At 37.2% G+C, this 22108-nt stretch overlaps 1 protein-coding gene across 4 annotated transcripts in view; it reads right to left on the reverse strand.

The window, feature by feature from the left end:
- RNF13 (ring finger protein 13) overlaps window positions 1-22108 on the reverse strand; it is a 127100-nt gene that overhangs the window by 29934 nt on the left and 75058 nt on the right. For all 4 annotated transcript variants that reach the window (XM_070793240.1, XM_019960927.2, XM_070793243.1 and 1 more), the window contains 2 exons: window positions 20673-20778; window positions 7298-7391 (listed from right to left, as the gene is read on the reverse strand). In XM_070793240.1, the coding sequence (XP_070649341.1) occupies window positions 7298-7391; window positions 20673-20778 (200 nt within the window). The remainder of the gene's footprint in view (window positions 1-7297; window positions 7392-20672; window positions 20779-22108) is intronic.

The following is a 22108-nucleotide window of genomic DNA, read 5'->3' on the forward strand; positions in this document are numbered from 1 at the left end:
TGTCCACACAAAAATACACACACAAAAATTTATTGCACCTTTACTCTTAACTGCCAAAACTTGGAAGCAACTAAGATCTTCTTCAATAGACAACTGGATAAACATACTTTGGTATAGCCATACAATGGAGTATTATTCAGCAATAAAAAGAAATGACCCATCAAGCCACAAAACATGAAGGGAACTTATTCACACATATTTGCTACTCCAGCTGTATTGCTGCAACTGTGGACAGTCTGCAACACATAAAACTATACAGACGGTAACACATCAGTTGGTGCCAGAAGTTTGTGGGAAGGAAGGAGAAAAGGGTGAATGGATGGAGCACAGGGGATTTTCAAAGCAGTGAAATTATTCTGTATGATATAATTATGGATGTATTACATGACATTTGTCAAAATGCATACAATTTGTCAAAATGCATAGAATTATACAATGCAGAGAGTGAACTCTAATGTAAACTATGTACTTTAGTTAATAATATATCAATACTTATTCATCATTTGTAATAAGTGTATCACACAAATGAAAGAGGATAATATTAGGGGTATTTTAAGAAGGGGATGGGCATATAGGAGACCTCTATACTTTCTACTCAATTTTTCTGTAAACTTTAAACTGTTCTAAAAATGAAATCTATTAATTAAAAAACCAAAGTATATTTTTACAAAGCCAGGACACTATGTTATTCTAAATGTCAATGTCATATAAGACAAAGGCTAAAGAAGAAGCCCAAATTAAAGAAACCCAAAGAAATAGAACCACAAGCAATAAATGATACCAGCCTGGTTACTACTGTTATAAACGAACCTACTGGAACAAACAACTAAACTAGAAAAAGAACAATGAATTAGATTAAAATAGCCCATCAACAAATATCCTATGGTTGGTGACTTAAATGCAGTACCACAAAAGAATCTCCTTATTCTTAAGAATCCACATGAAAATATTTAGACACAAAGGATCATGATGTATATAACTTACTCTCAAATTATTCCAGTGAAAATTTTACATACATATATAAAGAAGGAGAGCAAAAATGGTAAAGCAATAGGTTGCAGCCAAAACCTCATGTCCACTCAGAACTTGTGGATGTTACCTCATTTGGATATAATTGCTTTCCAGATGTAATCAAGTCAAGATGAGGTTTTAATGGATTTGGGTGTTGTTATAAGACGCTTACTCCTTGTAAGGAAAGTTATGACCAACCTAGATAGCATATTCAAAAGCAGAGACATTCCTTTGCCAACAAAGGTTTGTCTAGTCAAGGCTATGGTTTTTCCTGTGGTCATGTATGGATGTGAGAGTTGGACTGTGAAGAAGGCTGAGCGCCAAAGAATTGATGCTTTTGAACTGTGGTGTTGGAGAAGACTCTTGAGAGTCCCTTGGACTGCAAGGAAATCCAACCAGTCCATTCTGAAGGAGATCAGCCCTGGGATTTCTTTGGAAGGAATGATGCTAAAGCTGAAAGTCCAGTACTTTGGCCACCTCGTGCGAAGAGTTGACTCATTGGAAAAGACTCTGATGCTGGGAGGGATTGGGGGCGGGATGAGAAGGGGACGACAGAGGATGAGATGGCTGGATGGCATCACTGACTCGATGGATGTGAGTCTGAGTGAATTCCGGGAGTTGGTGATGGACAGGGAGGCCTGTTGTGCTGTGATTCATGGCTTCGCAAAGAGTCGGACACGACTGAGCGAATGATCTGATCTGATCTGATCTGATGGAAACTAATATTGTAAGTAATAGGTGAATCTGAATAAAAGGTATATGGGTGGTTTTGTAGAAATCATGCAGTTTTTTTGTCCTCTTAACAGAGTCTTTCTCAGAACAAAAGTTTTTAAACTTTGAAGGACAGTTTTTCTAAGTTTGAAATTATTTCCCAAAAGGTTAAAGATGAATACAATAGGACCAAGAACCTGAACAGAAATTTCTCCAAAGAAGATAGACAAAAAATAGTAAGCACATGATAACTACATAACATCACTAATCATCAGGGAAAGGCAAGTCAAAACTACAATGAGATACCATGTCACATCCATTAGGATGACTACTATCAAAAAACAAAAACAGAAAATGACAGTGTTAGCAAGGATGTAAAAAAACTGGGAGCCTTGTGCAGTGCTGGTGGGAATGTAAAATGATGCAGTCACTATAGAAAATAGTATAGCTTTCCTCAAAAAATTCAACAGAGCATTACCATTTAATCCAGCAATTTCACTTCTGGATATACACCCAAAAGAACTGAAAGCACAGACTGACAGATGTCCCTCTATGTTTATAGCAGCATTATTCACAATAGCACCTAGGTATCTATCAACACATGAATGGATAAACAGTATGTGGTATATACACAGAATATTATGAATACTACTCAGCCTTAAAAAGGAAAGAGATTCTGACATATACTACAACATGGATGAACCTACAGCATGAATAAACCTTGAGGACATTATGCCAAGTCCAGCAAGCCAGTTATTTATTATTCTACTTAAAAAGACTAGAGGGTTTCCCTTGTGGTTCAACTGGTAAAGAATCCGCCTGCAATGAGGGAGGCCTGGGTTCGACCCCTGGGTTGGGAAGATCCCCTGGAGAAGGGAAAGGCTACCTGCTCCAGTATTCTGGTCTGGAGAATATACATGAACTGTATAGTCCATGGGATTGCAAAGAGTTGGACACGACTGAGCGACTTACACTTTACTACATGACTAGAATAGCCAAATTCATTGAGATAGAAAGCAGAATGGTAGTTGCCATGGACTGTTTAGGGGGGCAATGGAGAGTTACTGTTTACTGGGTGCAGAGTTTCCATTTGGGATGATGGAAAAGTTCTGGAGATGGATGGTGGTGATGACTGCACATGTGAATATAGCTTATGTCACTTTACACTTGAAAATGGCTAAAATGGTAACTTTTACGTTATGTATATTTTATTACAAAAAATATAATAACTGTATGTGTGTGTGTGTGTGTGTGTGTGTGTGTATTTGGAGGTAGGGTGATCTCGACAGGCTGATTTACATGGAAATGCAAAGTGTCAAGAATAGCTAAAAAATTGTTGAAGAGCATGGCAGAAGGACTAACTTGATCAGAGTATCAAGACTTACCATAAATCTATAGTAACTGAGATAAGAAGAAGACTAACAGAAGTCCAGAAACAAACTCACATGCATGGACACTTGACTGTGTCACAGTTGACCGACACTACAAACAGTATATGTTTAATAGCTGTGGGACAACTGTATATCCTTATACAAAATATCAAATTGGAAACAAATTGGGCCCTCATTTTACAGAATCAATTTAGACAGACTAAATGTCCAAACATGAAAGGAAAAATTATAAAGCTTTCATTAGATAATATCCACATGATCTTAGAGTATGGAAGTTCTTTTAAAACATGCAAAATGCTACCATAACAGAACTTTAGTCCTGTGAAAAAAAATAAGCAACGAAACCAGAAGACAGTTAGGACACATAAAATCAGTGAAGGACTGATTCACCAACACACCCACAACTCTTGGGGTGGGGTAGGGAGACGGTGGTTGTTGTGCGAATATCTGAAGAATTCCTCCTACATGTAAAAAGCAGGGGAGGACAACCCAACAGGAAAATAACATGAAAGGTGCTTCATGGAAGTGAAAATCTAACTACTAAATAAAAATAGGCACTTCACCTCACTGATGAGGGAAATGTAAATTAAAACCACTATGAGCTATTTTTATAAACCCACTGGATTGGCTACAATTTAAAAGTCTGTCAGTACAAAATATTGGTTCAGATGTGAACCAATATACATATTGATGGGAATATAAACTGTTAACATCATCACTTTCAAACAGATTTGGTATTATCCAATAAAATAGAAGGTATGTATATCCTATGAGCCAGCTAATCTACTTCTAGGTATATACTCTATAAAGAAATCCATGCTCACATATACCAGGATATAGGTACAAGAATGTTCTTAAAAGTATGGTCTGTAAAGATCCCCTCAAACTGGGGAAACAGAACATTGTATATCAACAGTACTTCAATAAAAAATAAAAACAAAACAAAAACCTAATTGTCTATTAATAGTAAAATGGATATACAATATACTTATACAATGAAATGACATTGAATGAACTACACATACATGCAATAAAGTGGGTTAATTGCATCCAAAAAATGTTAATAAAAGAAGAAGGACCAAAGAATACAATTCAAAAATAGGGAACATTGTATCATATTGTTTTGGAATCCATACATAGGTGATAAAACTTATGGGAAAGGCAATGAAATGATTATCATAAGCCAGCATGGTGAATACTTCCAGTGAGGAGGAAAGGATTATAGTCTAGAAGGGGACACAGTATTTTCTGCGATACTAATACGGTTCTGTTTCTTGAACTGGATAGTTTCAGAAAAATGTCTTATAAACTTTTCTGTATACACATTATACTTCACATTTCTAAAAAATGTGAAGGTACAGTAAGGATAAACACCACTCCATAAAGATGAACATGGCTACACAGTTATGCTGGTTGATTCATAACTATGAACCTGAAAGGTTCAGGCTCCCAGGCAATCATACTTCCCTATTCCATCTGCCCATCTACTCTCCTAGAATAACAGACCCTACCTTTCTGTCCTTAAACCTCCAACATCTCCTCCCCTATCCTGTCTTTTGGTTGACGATTCTGTTTCCTACTTCACTGAGAGCCATGGAAGTAAAGAATGCTTCCACAGCCTGACCACCATAAACACTGCCAGGACTTGGGGCCCACATATTCTACTTTCCCTTAGCTTAGCTCTCCATGCACCTATCTAAGGCCAATCCACCTATTTGTACACCAGGTCCCATGCCTTCCTGCCTTCACAAAGATACATATTATAGCAATTCTCCCATCTATCTCCTATATCATCAATTTTCTTCAGCAAATATGCTATTACTTCTCAATGAAATTTCCCCTACCAGCTGCTACACCATTTCTTTGCTCTCCTTTCTGAAGGAGATCAGCCCTGGGATTTCTGTGGAAGGAATGATGCTAAAGCTGAAACTCCAGTACTTTGGCCACCTCATGCGAAGAGTTGACTCATTGGACAAGACTCTGATGCTGGGAGGGATTAGGGGCAGGAGGAGAAGGGGACGACAGAGGATGAGATGGCTGGATGGCATCACTGACTCGATGGACGTGAGTCTCAGTGAACTCCGGGAGTTGGTGATGGACAGGGAGGCCTGGCGTGCTGCGATTCATGGGGTTGCAAAGAGTCGGACACAACTGAGTGACTGATCTGATCTGATGGTTAAATTTCTTGAAAAAGTTGTCTATAGTTAATATTCCTCTCCTTCCATTTTCAAACCCACCACAATCAGGTTTTTGGACTGATCACTCTGTCAAAACTGCACATGATGATAATCAATATTCAATCAGTTCTCATCTATCAGGAACACTTGACACAGGTTATCAATCACTCTTTGCTCTTTAGAGACTGATATCACTTGGTTTCTGATAAACCACTATTTTCTGATTTTCCCCTGTATAACTGGTCACTCGTTCTTGGTCTCCACTGCTGATTCCACTTGTTCCTTACTCAGTGTTAGGCTGCCCCAAAATGTCTTTGGTATTCTCTCCATTTATACTCATTCTCTTGGTAATATCATCAGTCTCATGATTTAAATACATATTTATACCAATACTTCCAGTTGAGGAATGAAAGTCCTGATTCATTCAAATGTCTAACAGACATCTGAGATTCCACATATCCAAAACTGATTTCTCAAATTTTCTCCCCAAACCTGTGCCACCATTTATTAACCATCCTTATTTCTTTAAGGCAATGCCTCCCTCAGCTGCTGAAACCAAAAAATCTGGAGTTGTCCTTGTTTCTTCTCCCCACATCTAGTCCATCAATAAATCCAGTAATTCCATTTTACAAATATATTCATCTCCTCTACTGTTACCATTCAAGTCCAAACCACATTCATCTTTCACTTGGGATTACTGCAACAGCCTCCTATTTGTTCTCTCCACTCATACCTCTGACCCTCTACATCCTATTCTTAACACAGCAACAAGAAAGATCCACTTAACTTTTAATTTAGATCTTTTCTTTTCTCTGCTCAAAATCCTACAATGGCTACTCATCTTACTCAGAAGAAAAGCCAACTATGCATGCTCTTTTTTAGCCTAGGACAATAGAAACATCATTCTTTCTTTCACTCTCCCTCCACTCCCCCTCATTTTAGAAAACAGAAAATAAACACACAAAATGGAGCCTTAAAAAGTGATTCCTAAAGCCAGTCCTCAAATTGGCCTATGAATAACTTTTAATTAATCCACACTGTATAATGACAGTGCACTGCATTTTTATAAATGTTGATATTTATTTAACATGTGATTTTCCTATTTTTTTGTTGTTAAACTTTATATTCATAAAGTAATGGTTATTATATTTGGTAGGTTTTTTGAATAGTTACTTGGAAAAATAAAAATTTTGCAGAACTAATTTTTTTTAATTGAAGTATAGTTGACAGAAATATTAATGCCTTTTCTTTTTCTCCTTTCCATTCTATGCATTTTCTCTACTGAATTAAAAAACAGAACATTTTTACTGGCATAGAAATTGAAAATTCTACGGAACTACTGGCCAAAAAGATTTAATTAGCATGTACCCACATTGAAAGCTCACTAAGCTTAAGCAGGAGAAACTACATTAGCTAGAGTGTTAGACCCCTCCCCAGCTCTATCAGTACTGGCGAGGTGACATTAAATTTTTTGCCTTTCTGACCCTCTATTTCTTCATATACAATAACCATTATGGTACCCATTTCATAGGAATATGGAAATTAAAATGAGATGATACATTTAAAATACATCGATACATAACAGCTACCCTATTGTGTTTAGTTAACCCAACACTATATGTTTTTAGTTAACACAATGTTAACACAGTGATGTAGAGAGGAGAGAGAGTAGGAGGAGGATCAATGGGAACAGACCACCTGGTGCAAAGAAATATTTTATCCACTGATGTTTTGAACTTCTGGCACATAGGGATAATAAAAAGCATTTTGTTCAGTTTCATTATTGTTTTTAAAATCTCTGAAGACTGTGTACCCACCCCTGCCCCGACTGTTCCTGCCTTTACCAGGATAAACCACAGCAAAAGACCACCTTCTACATTCACTCATTAATTACTAACTGAGAATTAGGCATAGGGTATGGCAAGGACTCAGCAGGTAGTATTAAAGTATGATCACCATGTATTATTAAATAAACTAATGGTGGTTATTTAGAAAATAATCACTTACCTTTTTTGAATTTATGTACAGGGAGTTTCTTAAGTTGATCTTTACGAAGTCGGTTTCTTCTAGCTCTATGCCTATCCTGGACAAATTTTGTGATCTAAAAATAAAAGAGAAACATAAAGAGAATCAGATATTAAACATGCAAATAGAAAATGACTATTAAAATCATAAATGCCTTTTAAGTTTCTAGATAGCTGCTACAAGTCAATTTATTTAAACCCTAATCACAAGGTTTATTAGCTAAAATATCTATGATTAGATGTATTGACTAGTTGTATTGAACTTTGTCAATTGGAGGGTTGAAATTTCTATAAGTTACAAACTAATAAAATTTCCAAATTTTATAATGAGTATTGTATATGAGGAAATAGAGGGTCAGAAAGACAAAAAATGTAATGCCATATCGCCAGTACTGACAGAGCTGGGGAGGGGCATGGGTCTAACACTATAGCTCTATCATTATTATTAGTGGTTAGCCCATAAATTATCTTTTGAATTTTTATTCACTGACCTAAATTATCTTTACTTCACTCTGACAGAAACATTATTAATAACATGTAACTATTTGTTTGCAAAAATATAAATGATAGACTCTAGGTTATAAAGACTTCACTAAATAAAAAATGGGTGAGTTGAAATTTCTGTAAGTTATAAACTAATAAAGTTTTCAAACATAACAGGCATTAAACTGCACTTTCAGTGGTTCTAGTAGCAAAATGGACAGAACTAATACAGATAACCTGTATTATAAATATACAGAAATATCAGATAAAAATATACAAAACATTTTAAAATATAAATTGCTATGCTTACAAGAATAAAAATAAATACATGAGGTCAGGAGCAAATGCCAAAAACAACATTCACAAAAGAAAATTTTGACAGATTTGACTACATCAGTAGACTTCTGTCTACATCAATGACTTCCGTCCTCAAAAGATACTGTTTAAAGATAAAAGACAAGTCACAGACTGGGAAAAATATCTGCAAATTGCATGTCTCACAAGGGATTTCTATCCAGATTATATAAAGAATTCAAAACACAATAATAAGAACACAAACAACCCAACAGAAAATAGGTAAAAATATTTGAATAAACACTTCACTGCTGAAAATATACAGATGGCAAATAAGCACTTGAAAGATGTTCAACATAATTAGTCAAGATAAAAATGAAAATTCAAAATCACAAACACTGCTTTATTGTATAGATACATGTATATATATATATATACTATATTTTATGTGTGTGTATATATATATATACACACACATACTATATACCTATTAAAATGAAAAAGACTGACTATACCAAGTGTTGGCAGGCAAGCAGAAGGGCTGGCACACTGATATACTACTGGAAGGATTGTAGAAGTGTACAACCATTTTGGAAAATAGTTTGGTGGTTTCTTATAAATTTAACTACATATTTATGAAATGACCTAATCATCCCACTCCTCCTTATATTTTGCCAAAGGAAATGAAGGTGTATATCCATAAAACACCTTGTACACAAAGGTACAAAAAAGTCTATGTCAGCTTTACTTAATAGCCCCACACTACAAACAACCCAAATGTTCATCAGCAGGTAAGTGAATAAACAAAACTGCAGTACAGTCATACAATACAATACAACTTGTCAATAAAAAGTAAGGAATATCAACATTCAGTTCAGTTCAGTCGCTCAGTCGTGTCCGACTCCTTGCGACCCCATGAATCACAGAAGGCCAGGCCTCCCTGTCCATCACAAACTCCCGGAGTTCATTCAGACTCAACGTCCATCCAGCCATCTCATCCTCTGTTGTCCCCTTTTCCTCCTGCCCCCAATCCCTCCCAGCATCAGAGTCTTTTCCAATGAGTCAACTTGTTGCATGAGGTGGCCAAAGTACTGGAGTTTCAGCTTTAGCATCATTCCTTCCAAGTAACACCCAGGGCTGATCTTCAGAATGGACTGGTTGGATCTCCTTGCAGTCCAAGGGACTCTCAAGAGTCTTCTCCAACACCACAGTTCAAAAGCATCAATTCTTTGGCGCTGAGCTTTCTTCACAGTCCAACTCTCACATCCACACATGACCACTGGAAAAACCAGAGCCTTGACTAGACTGACCTTTGTTGGCAAAGTAATGTTTCTGCTTTTCAATATGCTATCTAGGTTGGTCATAAGTCACCATCTGCAGTGATTTTGGAGCCCCCAAAAATAAAGTCTGACACTGTTTCCACTGTTTCCCCATCTGCTTCCCATGAAGTGATGGGACCAGATGCCATGATCTTCGTTTTCTGAATGTTGAGTTTTAAGCCAACTTTTTCACTCTCCCCTTTGACCTTCATTAAGAGGCTTTTTAGTTCCTCTTCACTTTCTGCCATAAGGGTGGTGTCATCTGCATATCTGAGGCTATTGATATTTCTCCCGGCAATCTTGATTCTAGCTTGTGCTTCTTTCAGCCCAGCATTTCTCATGATGTACTCTGCATAGAAGTTAAATAAGCAGGGTGACAATATACTGCCTCGATGTACTGCTTTTCCTATTTGGAACCAGTCTGTTATTCCATGTCCAGTTCTAACTGTTGCTTCCTGACCTGCATACAAATTTCTCGAGAGGCAGGTCAGGTGGTCTGGTATTCCCATCTCTTGAAGAATTTTCCACAGTTTATTGTGATCTGCACAGTCAGGGCTTTGCCATAGTCCATAAAACAGAAATAGATGTTTTTCTGGAATTCTGTTGCTTTTTCAATGATCCAGTGGATGTTGGCAATTTGGTCTACAGTTCCTCTGCCTTTTCTAAAACCAGGTTGAACAACTGGAAGTTCATGGTTCACATATTGCTGAAGCCTGGCTTGGAGAATTTTGAGCATTACTTTACTAGCGTGTGTGATGAGTGCAATTGTGTGGTAGTTTGAGCATTCTTTGGCATTGCCTTTCTTTGGGATTGGAATAAAAACTGACCTTTTCCAGTCCTGTGGCCACTGCTGAGTTTTCCAAATTTGCTGGCACATTGAGTGCAGCACTTTCACAGCATCATCTTTCAGGATTTGAAAGAGCTCAAAGGGAATTCCATCACCTCCACTAGCTTTGTTTGTAGTGATGCTTTCTAAGGCCCACTTGACTTCCCATTCCAGGATGTCTAGCTCTAGGTCAGTGATCACACCATCATGATTATCTGGGTCGTGAAGATCTTTTTTGTACAGTTCTTCTGTGTATTCTTGCCACCTCTTCTTAATATCTTCTGCTTCTGTTGGGTCCATACCATTTCTGTCCTTTATCGAGCCCATCGTTGCATGAAATATTCCTTTGGTATCTCTAATTTTCTTGAAGAGATCTCTAGTCTTTCCCATTCTGTTGTTTTCCTCTATTTCTTTGCATTGATTGCTGAGGAAGGCTTTCTTATCTCTTCTTGCGATTCTTTGGAACTCTGCATTCATTTGCTTATATCTTTCCTTTTCTCCTTTGCTTTTTGCTTCTCTTCTTTTCACAGCTATTTGTAAGGCTTTTAGCGCAGGCGGCTGTGACCGGCGCATTTTGCGTGGGCGGCTGCCCCACATCCGAGATCAGGGACAGAGGCTGGGAGGACCCCATGCCCAAGAGGAGGTGGCCAAGAAGAGTCACCCCACGTCCAAGGTCAGGGGCGGCAGCCGAGAGTGCCAGGCTGCGACAGCACAGGAACAGCCGAGAGGAGCTACCCCACGTCCAAGGTCAGGGGCAGAGGCCAGGAGGAGCTACCCCATGTCCGAAGTCAGAGGCGGCGGCCAAGAGGAGCTACCCAACGCCTGAGGCCAGGGGCTGCGGCCAGGAGGACCTACCCCACACCCGAGGCCAGGGGTGGTGGCAGGGAGGAGCAACCCCACCTCCAAAAAGCGGTGGGTGCATGGGCGCAGGAGGGCCTAGAGGAGCTATTCCACGTTCAAGGTCAGAAGGGGCAGTGGTGAGGAGATATCCCACGTCCAAGGTAAGAGAAACCCAAGTAAGATGGTAGGTGTTGCAAGAGGACAACACCTACAACTGAAACTGTAATCACAGAAAACTAGTCAATCTAATCACACTAGGACCACAGCCTTGTCTAATTCAATGAAACTAAGCAATGCCCGTGGGGCAACCCAAGACGGATGGGTCATGGTGGAGAGGTCTGACAGAATGTGGTCCACTGGAGAAGGGAATGGCAAACAACTTCAGTATTCTTGCCTTGAGAACCCCATGAACAGTATGAAAAGGCAAAATGACAGGATACTGAAGAGGAACTCCCTGGGTCGATAGGTGCCCAATATGCTACTGGAGATCAGTGGAGAAATAACTCCAGAAAGAATGAAGGGACGGAGCCAAAGCAAAAACAATACCCAGTTGTGGATGTGACTGGTGATAGAAGCAAAGTCCGATGCTGTAAAGACCAATATTGCAAAGGAACCTGGAATGTCAGGTCCATGAATCAAGGCAAATTGGAAGTGGTCAAACAAGAGATGGCAAGAGTGAACGTCGACATTCTAGGAATCAGCGAACTAAAATGGACTGGAAAGGGTGAATTTAACTCAGATGACCATTATATTTACTACTGTGGGCAGGAATCCCTCAGAAGAAATGGAGTAGCCATCATGGTCAACATAAGAGTCCGAAATGCAGTACTTGGATGCAATCTCAAAAACGACAGAATGATCTCTGTTTGTTTCCAAGGCAAACCATTCAATATAACAGTAATCCAAATCTATGCCCTAAACAGTAATGCTGAAGAAGCTGAACGGTTGGTTCTATGAGGACTTACAAGACCTTTTAGAACTAACACCCAAAAAAGATGTCCTTTTCATTATAGGGGATTGGAATGCAAAAGTAGGAAGTCAAGAAACACCTGGAGCAACAGGCAAATTTGGCCTTGGAATACGGAATGAAGCAGGGCAAAGGCTAATAGAGTTTTGCCAAGAAAACACACTGGTCATAGCAAACACCCTCTTCCAACAACACAAGACAAGACTGTACACATGGACATCACCAGAAGGTCAACACGGAAATCAGATTGAGTATATTCTTTGCAGCCAAAGATGGAGAAGCTCTATACAGTCAACAAAAACAAGACCAGGAGCTGACTGTTGCTCAGATCATGAGCTCCTTATTGCCAAATTCAGACTGAAATTGAAGAAAGTAGGGAAAACCACTAAACCATTCAGGTATGACCAAATCAAATCCCTTATGATTATACAGTGGCAGTGAGAAATAGATTTAAGGGACTAGATCTGATAGATAGAGTGCCTGATGAACTATGGACTGAGGTTCGTGACACTGTACAGGAGACAGGGATCAAGACCATCCCCATGGAATATCAACATATTCAATAACATTTATGAGTCCTGAAATAAGTATTCTGAAAGAAGGCAGACACAAAAGAGTACATAATTTATGAGTCCTGTATACAAACTTGTAGAAAATGCAAATTAATCTTAGTGACCAAAAGCCAATCTGTGGTTGCCAAGGGATGGTGGGAAGGGAAGAAATGAAGGAGAAATTTGGAAGGGGTAAAAAGAAAGTGATTAGAGTATAAGGAAACTTTTTGAGTGAGCTGATATTTCATTATCTTAATCATATAGTTTCATACATAGCCATATATGCACATCAAAATTTACCAGACTGTACGATTAAGTATGTTCAGTTTATTAATATATTAATCATATTTCAGTACAGGTTTATTTTAAAAATTTAGTAGTAAACACTAGAAGAATAACAATATAATATAAGCTTTCAAACTAGCAGGAAAATGGAGAGAGGGATAAAGAGAAAAAAAGTTGGGTAATCCAAATCTGCACAGTAGAAAAAAACAGAATAAAAAGTCAACAAGAGAAGTTAGTCGAAATCACAGCAATACGTGAACTGTGAACTTCCCGATGTTCCAGCTGGTTTTAGAAAAGGCAGAGGAACCAGAGATCAAATTGCCAACATCCACTGGATCATCGAAAAAGCAAGAGAGTTCCAGAAAAACATCTATTTCTGCTTTATTGATTATGCCAAAGCCTTTGACTGTGTAGATCACAATAAACTGTGGAAAATTCTGAAAGAGTTGGGAATACCAGACCACTTGACCTACCCCTTGAGAAACCTGTATACAGGTCAGGAAGCAACAGTTAGAACTGGACATGGAACAACAGACTGGTTCCAAATAGGAAAAGGAGTACGTCAAGGCTGAATATTGTCACCCTGCTTATTTAACTTATATACAGAGTATATCATGAGAAATGCTGGACTGGAGGAAGCACAAGCTGGAATCAAGATTGCCGGGAGAAATATCAATAACCTCAGATATGCAGATGACACCACCCTTATGGCAGAAACTGAAGAGGAAATAAAAAGCCTCCTGATGAAAGTGAAAGAGGAGAGTGAAAAAGTTGGCTTAAAGCTCGACATTCAGAAAACTAAGATCATGGCATCCGGTGCCATCACTTCATGGCAAAAAGATGGGGAACAGTGGAAACAGTGGCTGACTTTATTTTTCTAAGCTCCAAAATCACTGCAGATGGTGACTGCAGCCATGAAATTAAAAAACGCTTACTCCTTGGAAGGAAAGTTATGACCAACCTAGACACCACATTAAAAAGCAGAGACATTACTTTGCCAACAAAGGTCCGTCTAGTCAAGGCTATGGTTCTTCCAGTGGTAATTACGTATGATGTGAGAGTTGGACTATAAAGAAAGCTGAGTACCGAAGAATTGATGCTTTTGAACTGTGGTGTTGGAGAAGACTCTTGAGAGTCCCTTGGACTGCAGGGAGATCCAACCAGTCCTTCCTAAAGGAGATCAGTCCTGGGTGTTCACTGGAAGGACTGATGTTGAAGCTGAAACTCCAATACTTTGGCCACTTGATGCGAAGAGCTGACTCATTTGAAAAGACCCTGATTCTGGGAAAGATTGAGGGCAGGAGGAAAGGGGATGACAGAGGATGAGATGGCTGGATGGCATTACCGACTTAATGGACATGAGTTTGGGTAAACTCCGAGAGTTGATGATGTACAGGGAGGCTTGGTGTGCTGCGGTTCATGGGGTCACACAGAGTCAGACATGACTGAGCAACTGAACTGAACTGAACTGAAATGGATTCAATTCATCAGTTTTAAAATTTTAAATATATCATATTGGATAAAGAAAAAATTCCAACCATATGCTATTTACAAGGTACGAGATTAAAACTTAATGACACATTAAGACAAAAATAAAAGTAAAAAATACAGGGGTAGATAGTTATGATAATATCAAGTAAAATTTGGTTTATCAAGTAAAGTAGGATATAAGACAAAAGTCATCATTAGGAAATAGTTATCACAATGATAAAAAGGATACTTCACCTAGAAAATGACAAAATTGTGGAAGAATACATAAATTCACAAGGTTGGTAATTTTTAGGTCAAGCAGACAAAAAAAAAAAAAGTAAAGACCACAGAGCCAAGATGCTGACAATGGCAACCAATGTATACAGGCAGCTACTGAGCACTTGAAATGTGGCTAATCTCAATTGAGATTTACTGTGAAAGTTTAAAATATACACCAGATTGCAAAGACTTAGTACAAAAAGGATGTAGAATATATTTTATAACTATTTTGGATTTACCAAGTTAAATAAATACAATATTAAGTTAATCTCACAGAAATATTTCCTTTTACCTATTTTAATTTGGCTACCAGAAAATTCTAAATTACAATAAATGTGGCTCACAATATCATTCTATTACATAGCACTTCTTCAGAAGACAGAGAAGTGCGGAAAACTGCAGACAACTGCAATGAGTTTTGCACATTGTAGTTGCACAGTTCTGTGAATATACTAAAAACCACTGAACTGTATGATTTAAATGGGTCAATTTTATGTTATGTGAAGTATATCTCAAACTCTCTTCAAAATACTAAAAAAAAAAAAAAAGCTAGACAAGATAAATACACAAGCTCAAGTTAATGGACATATATAAAATTTTACACGCTACAATGCTTTGCATACACATGGGGAAAGTTTATACATTTTAACCATAATTAGCATGTCCCTTCACCACCTGGATTAAAAAGGAGAGTAAGGACATTAGAATACATGTCCCACTGGAATGTAAGCTGCTTAAGATCAGGGATTTTTACCTATTTTATTCACTGAGGAAACTTCAGACCCTAGAGGAGTGGCTAGGTCTGGAGGTGCAGAACAACCATTTGTTGAATGAAAGGAAAAAAGAAAATTGCAAAATCCACTCCTCTAAAAGACAAACTTCTGACAACACTGTGCAAGGCATGGGTGGATATAAATAAACCAGAACTCATCCCACATATAGTAAGAATTCTCTTTAAGTTGCTATAGGAGTACATACATGTTATAAATCACTTTATACAATACTTGAAAACAGACAAAACAGAAAATTTCTTAGAAATATAATGTGGTATAAAGAAGAAGACAACCATTTATATACCCATGTAATTATGTGTGTGTGTGGGGGGGGAACCAGCAGATTTAGATAATTTTACAGGCAACCTTCACCAAAACTTCCAGGAAAAAGACAATCCCAATTTTATTAAAAAAAAAAAAAAATCTTTTAGAAAATAAAAAGTAAAAGAAAATTTTAGTTTTATGGGACTAGCTTTATCTTGTCTCAGTTCAGTTCAGTTCAGTCGCTCAGTCGTGTCTGACTCTTTGCGACCCCATGAATCATAGCACGCCAGGCCTCCCTGTCCATCACCATCTCCTGGAATTCACTCAAACTCACGTCCATCGAGTCGGTGATGCCATCCAGCCGTCTCATCCTCTGTTATCTCCTTTTCCTCCTGCCCCCAATCCCTCCCAGTATCAGTCTTTTCCAGTGAGTCAACTCTTCGCATGAGGTGGCCAAAGCACTGGAGTTTCAGCTTTAGCATCATTCCTTCCAAAGAACACCCAGGGCTGATCTCCTTTAGAATGGAATGATTGGATCTCCTTGCAGTCCAAGGGACTCTCAAGAGTCTTCTCCAACACCACAGTTCAAAAGCATCAATTCTTTGGCGCTCAGCCTTCTTTATAGTCCAACTCTCGCATCCATATATGACCACTGGAAAAACCAGAGCCTTGACTAGACTGACCTTTGTTGGCAAAGTAATGTTTCTGCTTTTCAATATGCTGTCTAGGTTGGTCATAACTTTTCTTCCAAGGAGTAAGTGTCTTTTAATTTCATGGCTGCAATCACCATCTGCAGTGATTTTGGAGCCCAAAAAAATAAAGTCTGATACTGTTTCCACTGTTTCCCATGAAGTGATGGGACCAGATGCCATGATCTTTGTTTTCTGAATGTTGAGCTTTAAGCCAACTTTTTCACTCTCCTCTTTCACTTTCATCAAGAGGCTTTTTAGTTCCTCTTCAGTTTCTGCCATACGGGTGGTGTCATCTGCATATCTGAGGTTATTGATATTTCTCCCGGCAATCTTGATTCCAGCTTGTGTTTCTTCCAGCCCAGCATTTCTCATGATGTACTCTGCATAGAAGTTAAATAAGCAGGGTGACAATATACCGCCTTGACGTACTCCTTTTCCTATTTGGAACCAGTCTGTTGTTCCATGTCCAGTTCTAACTGTTGCTTCCTGACCTGCATATAGGTTTCTCAAGGCAATGCCAAAGAATGCTCAAACTTATCTTTTTTAGTTATTTTAAATTATGGCAAAATATACAAAACATAAAATTTACTATCTTAACCATTTTTAAGTATATAGTTCTGTAGTGGCTCAGACGGTAAAGCGTCTTGCTTACAATGCGGGAGACCTGGGTTTGACCCCTGGGTCTGGAAGATCCTCTGGAGAAGGAAATGGCAACCCACTCCAGTACTCTTGCCTGGAAAATCCTATGGACAGAGAAGCGTGGTAGGCTACAGTCCATGGGGTTGCAAAGAGTTGGACACGACTGAGCGACTTCACTTTCTGTGGCATTAAGTATATTGTTATGCTACCATCACCACCATCCATCCACCAAACTCTTTACATTTCCCAAAACTGGAACTCTGAACACATTAAACTGTAATTGCCTAATCTCCCCTCTCCATAGCCCTTGGCAACCATCATTCTATTTTCTGTCTCTGAATCTCACTACTCCAGGTACCACACATAAATAGAATCATACAGCATTTGTCCTTTAGCACTTATTTCACTTAACATGTCTTAAAGATTCATCAATGTTGTAGCATCTGTCAGAACTTCCTTCCTTTTTAAGGCTGAACAGTATTCCATCACATGTATATACCACATTTTGTCTATCTATTCATCCATCAATGGATAATTGGGTTACTTTCACCTTCGGCTATTGAAATAATGCTGTGATGAACATAAGCGTGCAAATATCTAACTGTCAGCTTTAAATTCTTTTGAGTATATACCCAGAGCTAGAATTAGATCATATGGTAAATTTATGTTCAATTTTTTTTGCTGTACTGTTTGTTTTCTATAGCAATAGCTCCATTTAACAGTCCCACCAGCAGTGCTCAAGGGATTATCTAGTTTTGAGGTCAAGATTACTCTAGTCCCATAAAACTAAATTTCTCTTACCTGGACATTCAGGTTGCTAGTATTTAGGATTTTTGCACCTATGTCCAAAGTGTAAAACTGGCTGATCCATATTGGAAATTTGATAACCCAATATGCAAAGGCAAAATTTATATATCATAGTCAAAAGAGTGTACATAAGATACAAGGGTTTTTAGAATTTACAAAACAAATTCATGTAATCCAACATAAGAATAGAGTAAAAGAAAAAACAATGATCATCATGATAGAAAAAAAGACGTATGAGGCATCACCCATTCTTTATTTAAAAGGAAAAAAATGGCAAAGAAAAATTTTGTTTCCTTATTTCTAATTCTTATACTTTTTTTTCTTACCAGAAAATATAGCACAACGTTAAACAGCAAGTACAATAGGCATCTTTTTTTTTTTAACATTCATGGGAAGGCTTCTAATAATTCACTACATAATGTCGTTCATTTAAGTTTTTAGTCAGTAATCTTTATTGGCTTAAAGGTATTTACTCCTAATTTGCCAAGGATACTTTTTGTTGTTCTAACTTTCCATATTTCCTTATACACTGAAAACTCAAGAGAATCAAAAAATTCAAATTACCAGAATAGGAGAATTCAGTAAGTCTGTAGAGATAAAATTAATATATAAAAATCAATAATTGTCCACTGTCCAAATAGTGGTTTCTTGAATACTAATCTTCAATTAAAAAAAAAAAAAAAAACAAATCCAGGGCTCCTTGGGGGTAATGTCTGATTTTAGGGTTAGGACAAGGAAAAGAAATGATGAGCCTGGAGTTTCTTATAGGACCAAACACTAAAGAAGTATACTATGAAACAGAAGGAATGAGACCCAAGACCCAGACCACAGAGCTCCCAATGGCCAAAGCTCAAACAACTAAACAACAAAAATAATGTAGTATTGGATTATTACCCAAAGTATAAAAGAAATATATAGAGCACATACCAATATAAATGTGATTGAACAAATAAATAAATGCCAAAAAAAGACAAATCTTCCTTACAAAAGAATTCTAAATAATGTATGTAGATACTTCCCTCCTTCCAGGAAGTGGAGCTTAATTCCCGCCCCTCCCCACTTTTAAGACTGGCTATACTTAGTGCCTCACTTCCAAAGGAAGAATAGAATAGAGAAAGAGAAAAAAATATTAACTTCATAGTGGAAAATGCTGGCAAACATTACCTAAACTAAGTAACATCATCAGTGATGTAATGCAAGTATCATGTACCCCTGGCTGACATGTTAGGATGAGAAGGGCAATTTGCTTTGCTGATACTCTTTATAAAAACCTATAACCAACCCATTCTAATCATAAGAAAAATATCAGATTGAGGAACACTCTACAGGATACCTGGCCAGGACTCCTCAAGACTATTAAGGTCATGAAAAACAAGGAGAGATTAAGAAACTGTCACGGAGATTGGGAATACATGATAACAAAAAAATGTCGTAATATGGACTGCGTCCTGGAACAGAAAGAAAGCATTAATGGAAAAATGTAAAATCTATCCAGTCTGGACTTCAGTAACAGTAATGTTAACTGTGTTAGTTTCTTAGTTTTGACAAATGTATCATGGTAAAGTAAAATGTTAACAATGGGGACAACTAAATGAGGAAAGCACAGGAACTCTCTTCTTTGCAATTTTTCTGTGAATCTTAACATTATTACAAAATTAAAAGTTTATTTTAAAATATCAATAACATTCCTATACCTCAGTAATATCTAATTAGAAAATATAATTTTAAAAAATCTAACAAAAGACATGCTAAATGTTTACAGAAAAAAATTATTAAACTTATGGATATGAAAAACTAACAAATTAAAAGAAATACCACATCATAGGAAGACTATTTCAAAGACAGTGTTTAATTTTTACTCTATTAATTCAATATAATAATAAACTCATTGTGTGTTACTATAAATATTCTTTATGAAAAATAAAAAGGTTAGGGACAATAGTGGGATTGTTTTATATTTTTGTAAATCTCTTTTAATATCTATCTTAATAGAATACAGAGAGATTCTCACATGTGCTTCTGCACTCAATTTGTTTTGATATCTCAGACCATGTAGCCTCTAGAAACCTCTTCTATAAACCCCAAGAGAATGAGAGTGACAAAGGCAAATCATAGCTTAGTATTATTATGGAAATAATTTTGACCTTGTAGACCCACCAAGAGTCCTGGGATCATACTTGATAACCACTATTTTGGAAACAATATGTCACCCTTTTAACCTTGAGGCCTCATAGTATTCTTTATTTACATTTTAATATGAAAAACTCCAAATTAGAGAAGAGTTAAAAGAATTTTTATAATAAATATGCATATATCTCCTACCTAGATTCTATAATTAGCATTTTACTATATTTTTTAATCACATATCTATTTATCCCACTATTTACCCATCAATATATTTTTTCTCTTTATTTTTTACAATGCATTTGAAAGCAAGTTGCAAATATCAATATACTTTCCCTCAAATAGTTCAGCATGTAAACTCATTACTTAGAGTTTAGTATTTTTTAAAGCTCTTTTTTATTTTTCTTTTAGGTAAACTTTACATACAATGAAATGCATAAAATTTAAGTATGCAATTTGGTGAATGAGACATTGTGCAACCCAAACAAGACAGACAACATGATTCTCACTCTCCAGGAAATTCCCTCATACTCTTCTGAGTAAATCCCTCACCTCCTTTCCTTCCCGCACCTAGCCCTCCAAAGAAATCACTGTTCTGGTTTTTTTCAATCCAGATTATTTCTGCCTTTTCTAGAACAAGTCACGTAAATGGACTCATACAACATGTACTCTTCTATGTACGGCCTCTCAGTACAATGTGTTTTAGAGCCACTAAATTTTAAGTATTTAAAATTAATTTACCTACCATGAAAATGACTATCAAGATCAGACAGATGCCCACTATGATAAGGAAGGGGATTAGGTAGTATTCCAGAGGAAGGCTAAATTCCGGAACTAAGATAATGTGGCCCCTGCAAGAAAACAAAAATTAATAATTAGGAAATATTGACTTGTCAAATTATGATGTTAATTGAAAACAAAGAAAAATATTTTTAAAGCATTTAGACATTACAATTTAATCCACTAGACCCATCTCATTTTCTAATAGATGATTTCCATTAAGTTAAGGGATGTTTTCTCCATTTTTAAATCAGCTTTACATATTTACCAAAATAATTTGCCATTTAATTAAAAGAAACTTTTAGACTGGTTAGAGGAAATCAGTTAAGCAATACTTACTGTGTCCCTCCTAAGAACACGTGTTTACTGAATTTAGTAACCTGGATGAAAGTTAGCATATTTCACAAGCAAACATCAGTATTTAAAACTGGCAGTACCTCAGGCAGTATGTCAACAAGAACCACACGCCCCACACACACACCAAATTACTTTTCATCAGTTTCTCCCATGAAAAAACTGGAGGCACTATTGATGAAAATGAACTCCCTATTCCTTTTATGCTTTATGGGAATTCGTTGTACCAAGTACAATGGATATAACCCCATACTGCACATTCATCTGTGAGATACGGAATGGAAAACTAGCAAAGAAATTCACAAGAGTTGTAGCTTCTTTTCTATTCTAAACCTCCACTGCTTGACTGGAAAAAAAAAAAAAAAAAGGCAAAAAAACTACAAAAATGTGTATACTGTGGGGGTTGGGGGGAAAAATAACCAAAGGCCCTAGTCTCCTCCTTATTAACCATGGTTAATACAGTTATATGGTTATCAACTATATAATGCTAGTATTATAAAAATTGACAGGGAATCAAGAAATGAAACTGAACAGAATAAGCACACTATTTATGCTGCATGAGCAAATTTTATATAGCAGCAAATCCTGCAATAGAAAATTTCCTCAGACTAGGGAAGGGTCTGTATAATAGTCACTAAGATGGTTGATTTCCCCATTGTACTCCTGTGCTACTCAACTAGTATGGTGTCAGCAACATTACATTGTTACCCACGGCTGGGTGATATTTTAGGGACCAACTCCAGATACTTCGTATCACAGACTGTACATCAAGGTAATCAAATAATTGATGAGGTGTGATTCCTCTTTATGGAGTTAGTTCAGATAATATATTAAGGAGGAATTATAAAATAAGACTACTTGCAAATCCTAAAGAACCAATGGCTTCAGACAATGATTATTAATGATTGCTCACATCACAGAGAACCAAATATTATGTCTCCTGATGGAAATACATAATAATACATATAAATTATTCTTGCCTTACCTATCCTCCTGGTCCCCAAGCCATACTTGAATTTGAGCAGCCCTCTAGATCTAACTAGCAAT

Source organism: Bos indicus, chromosome 1 (genome assembly GCF_029378745.1).
Source record: "Bos indicus isolate NIAB-ARS_2022 breed Sahiwal x Tharparkar chromosome 1, NIAB-ARS_B.indTharparkar_mat_pri_1.0, whole genome shotgun sequence".
In the NCBI taxonomy this organism is placed as follows: domain Eukaryota; kingdom Metazoa; phylum Chordata; class Mammalia; order Artiodactyla; family Bovidae; genus Bos; species Bos indicus.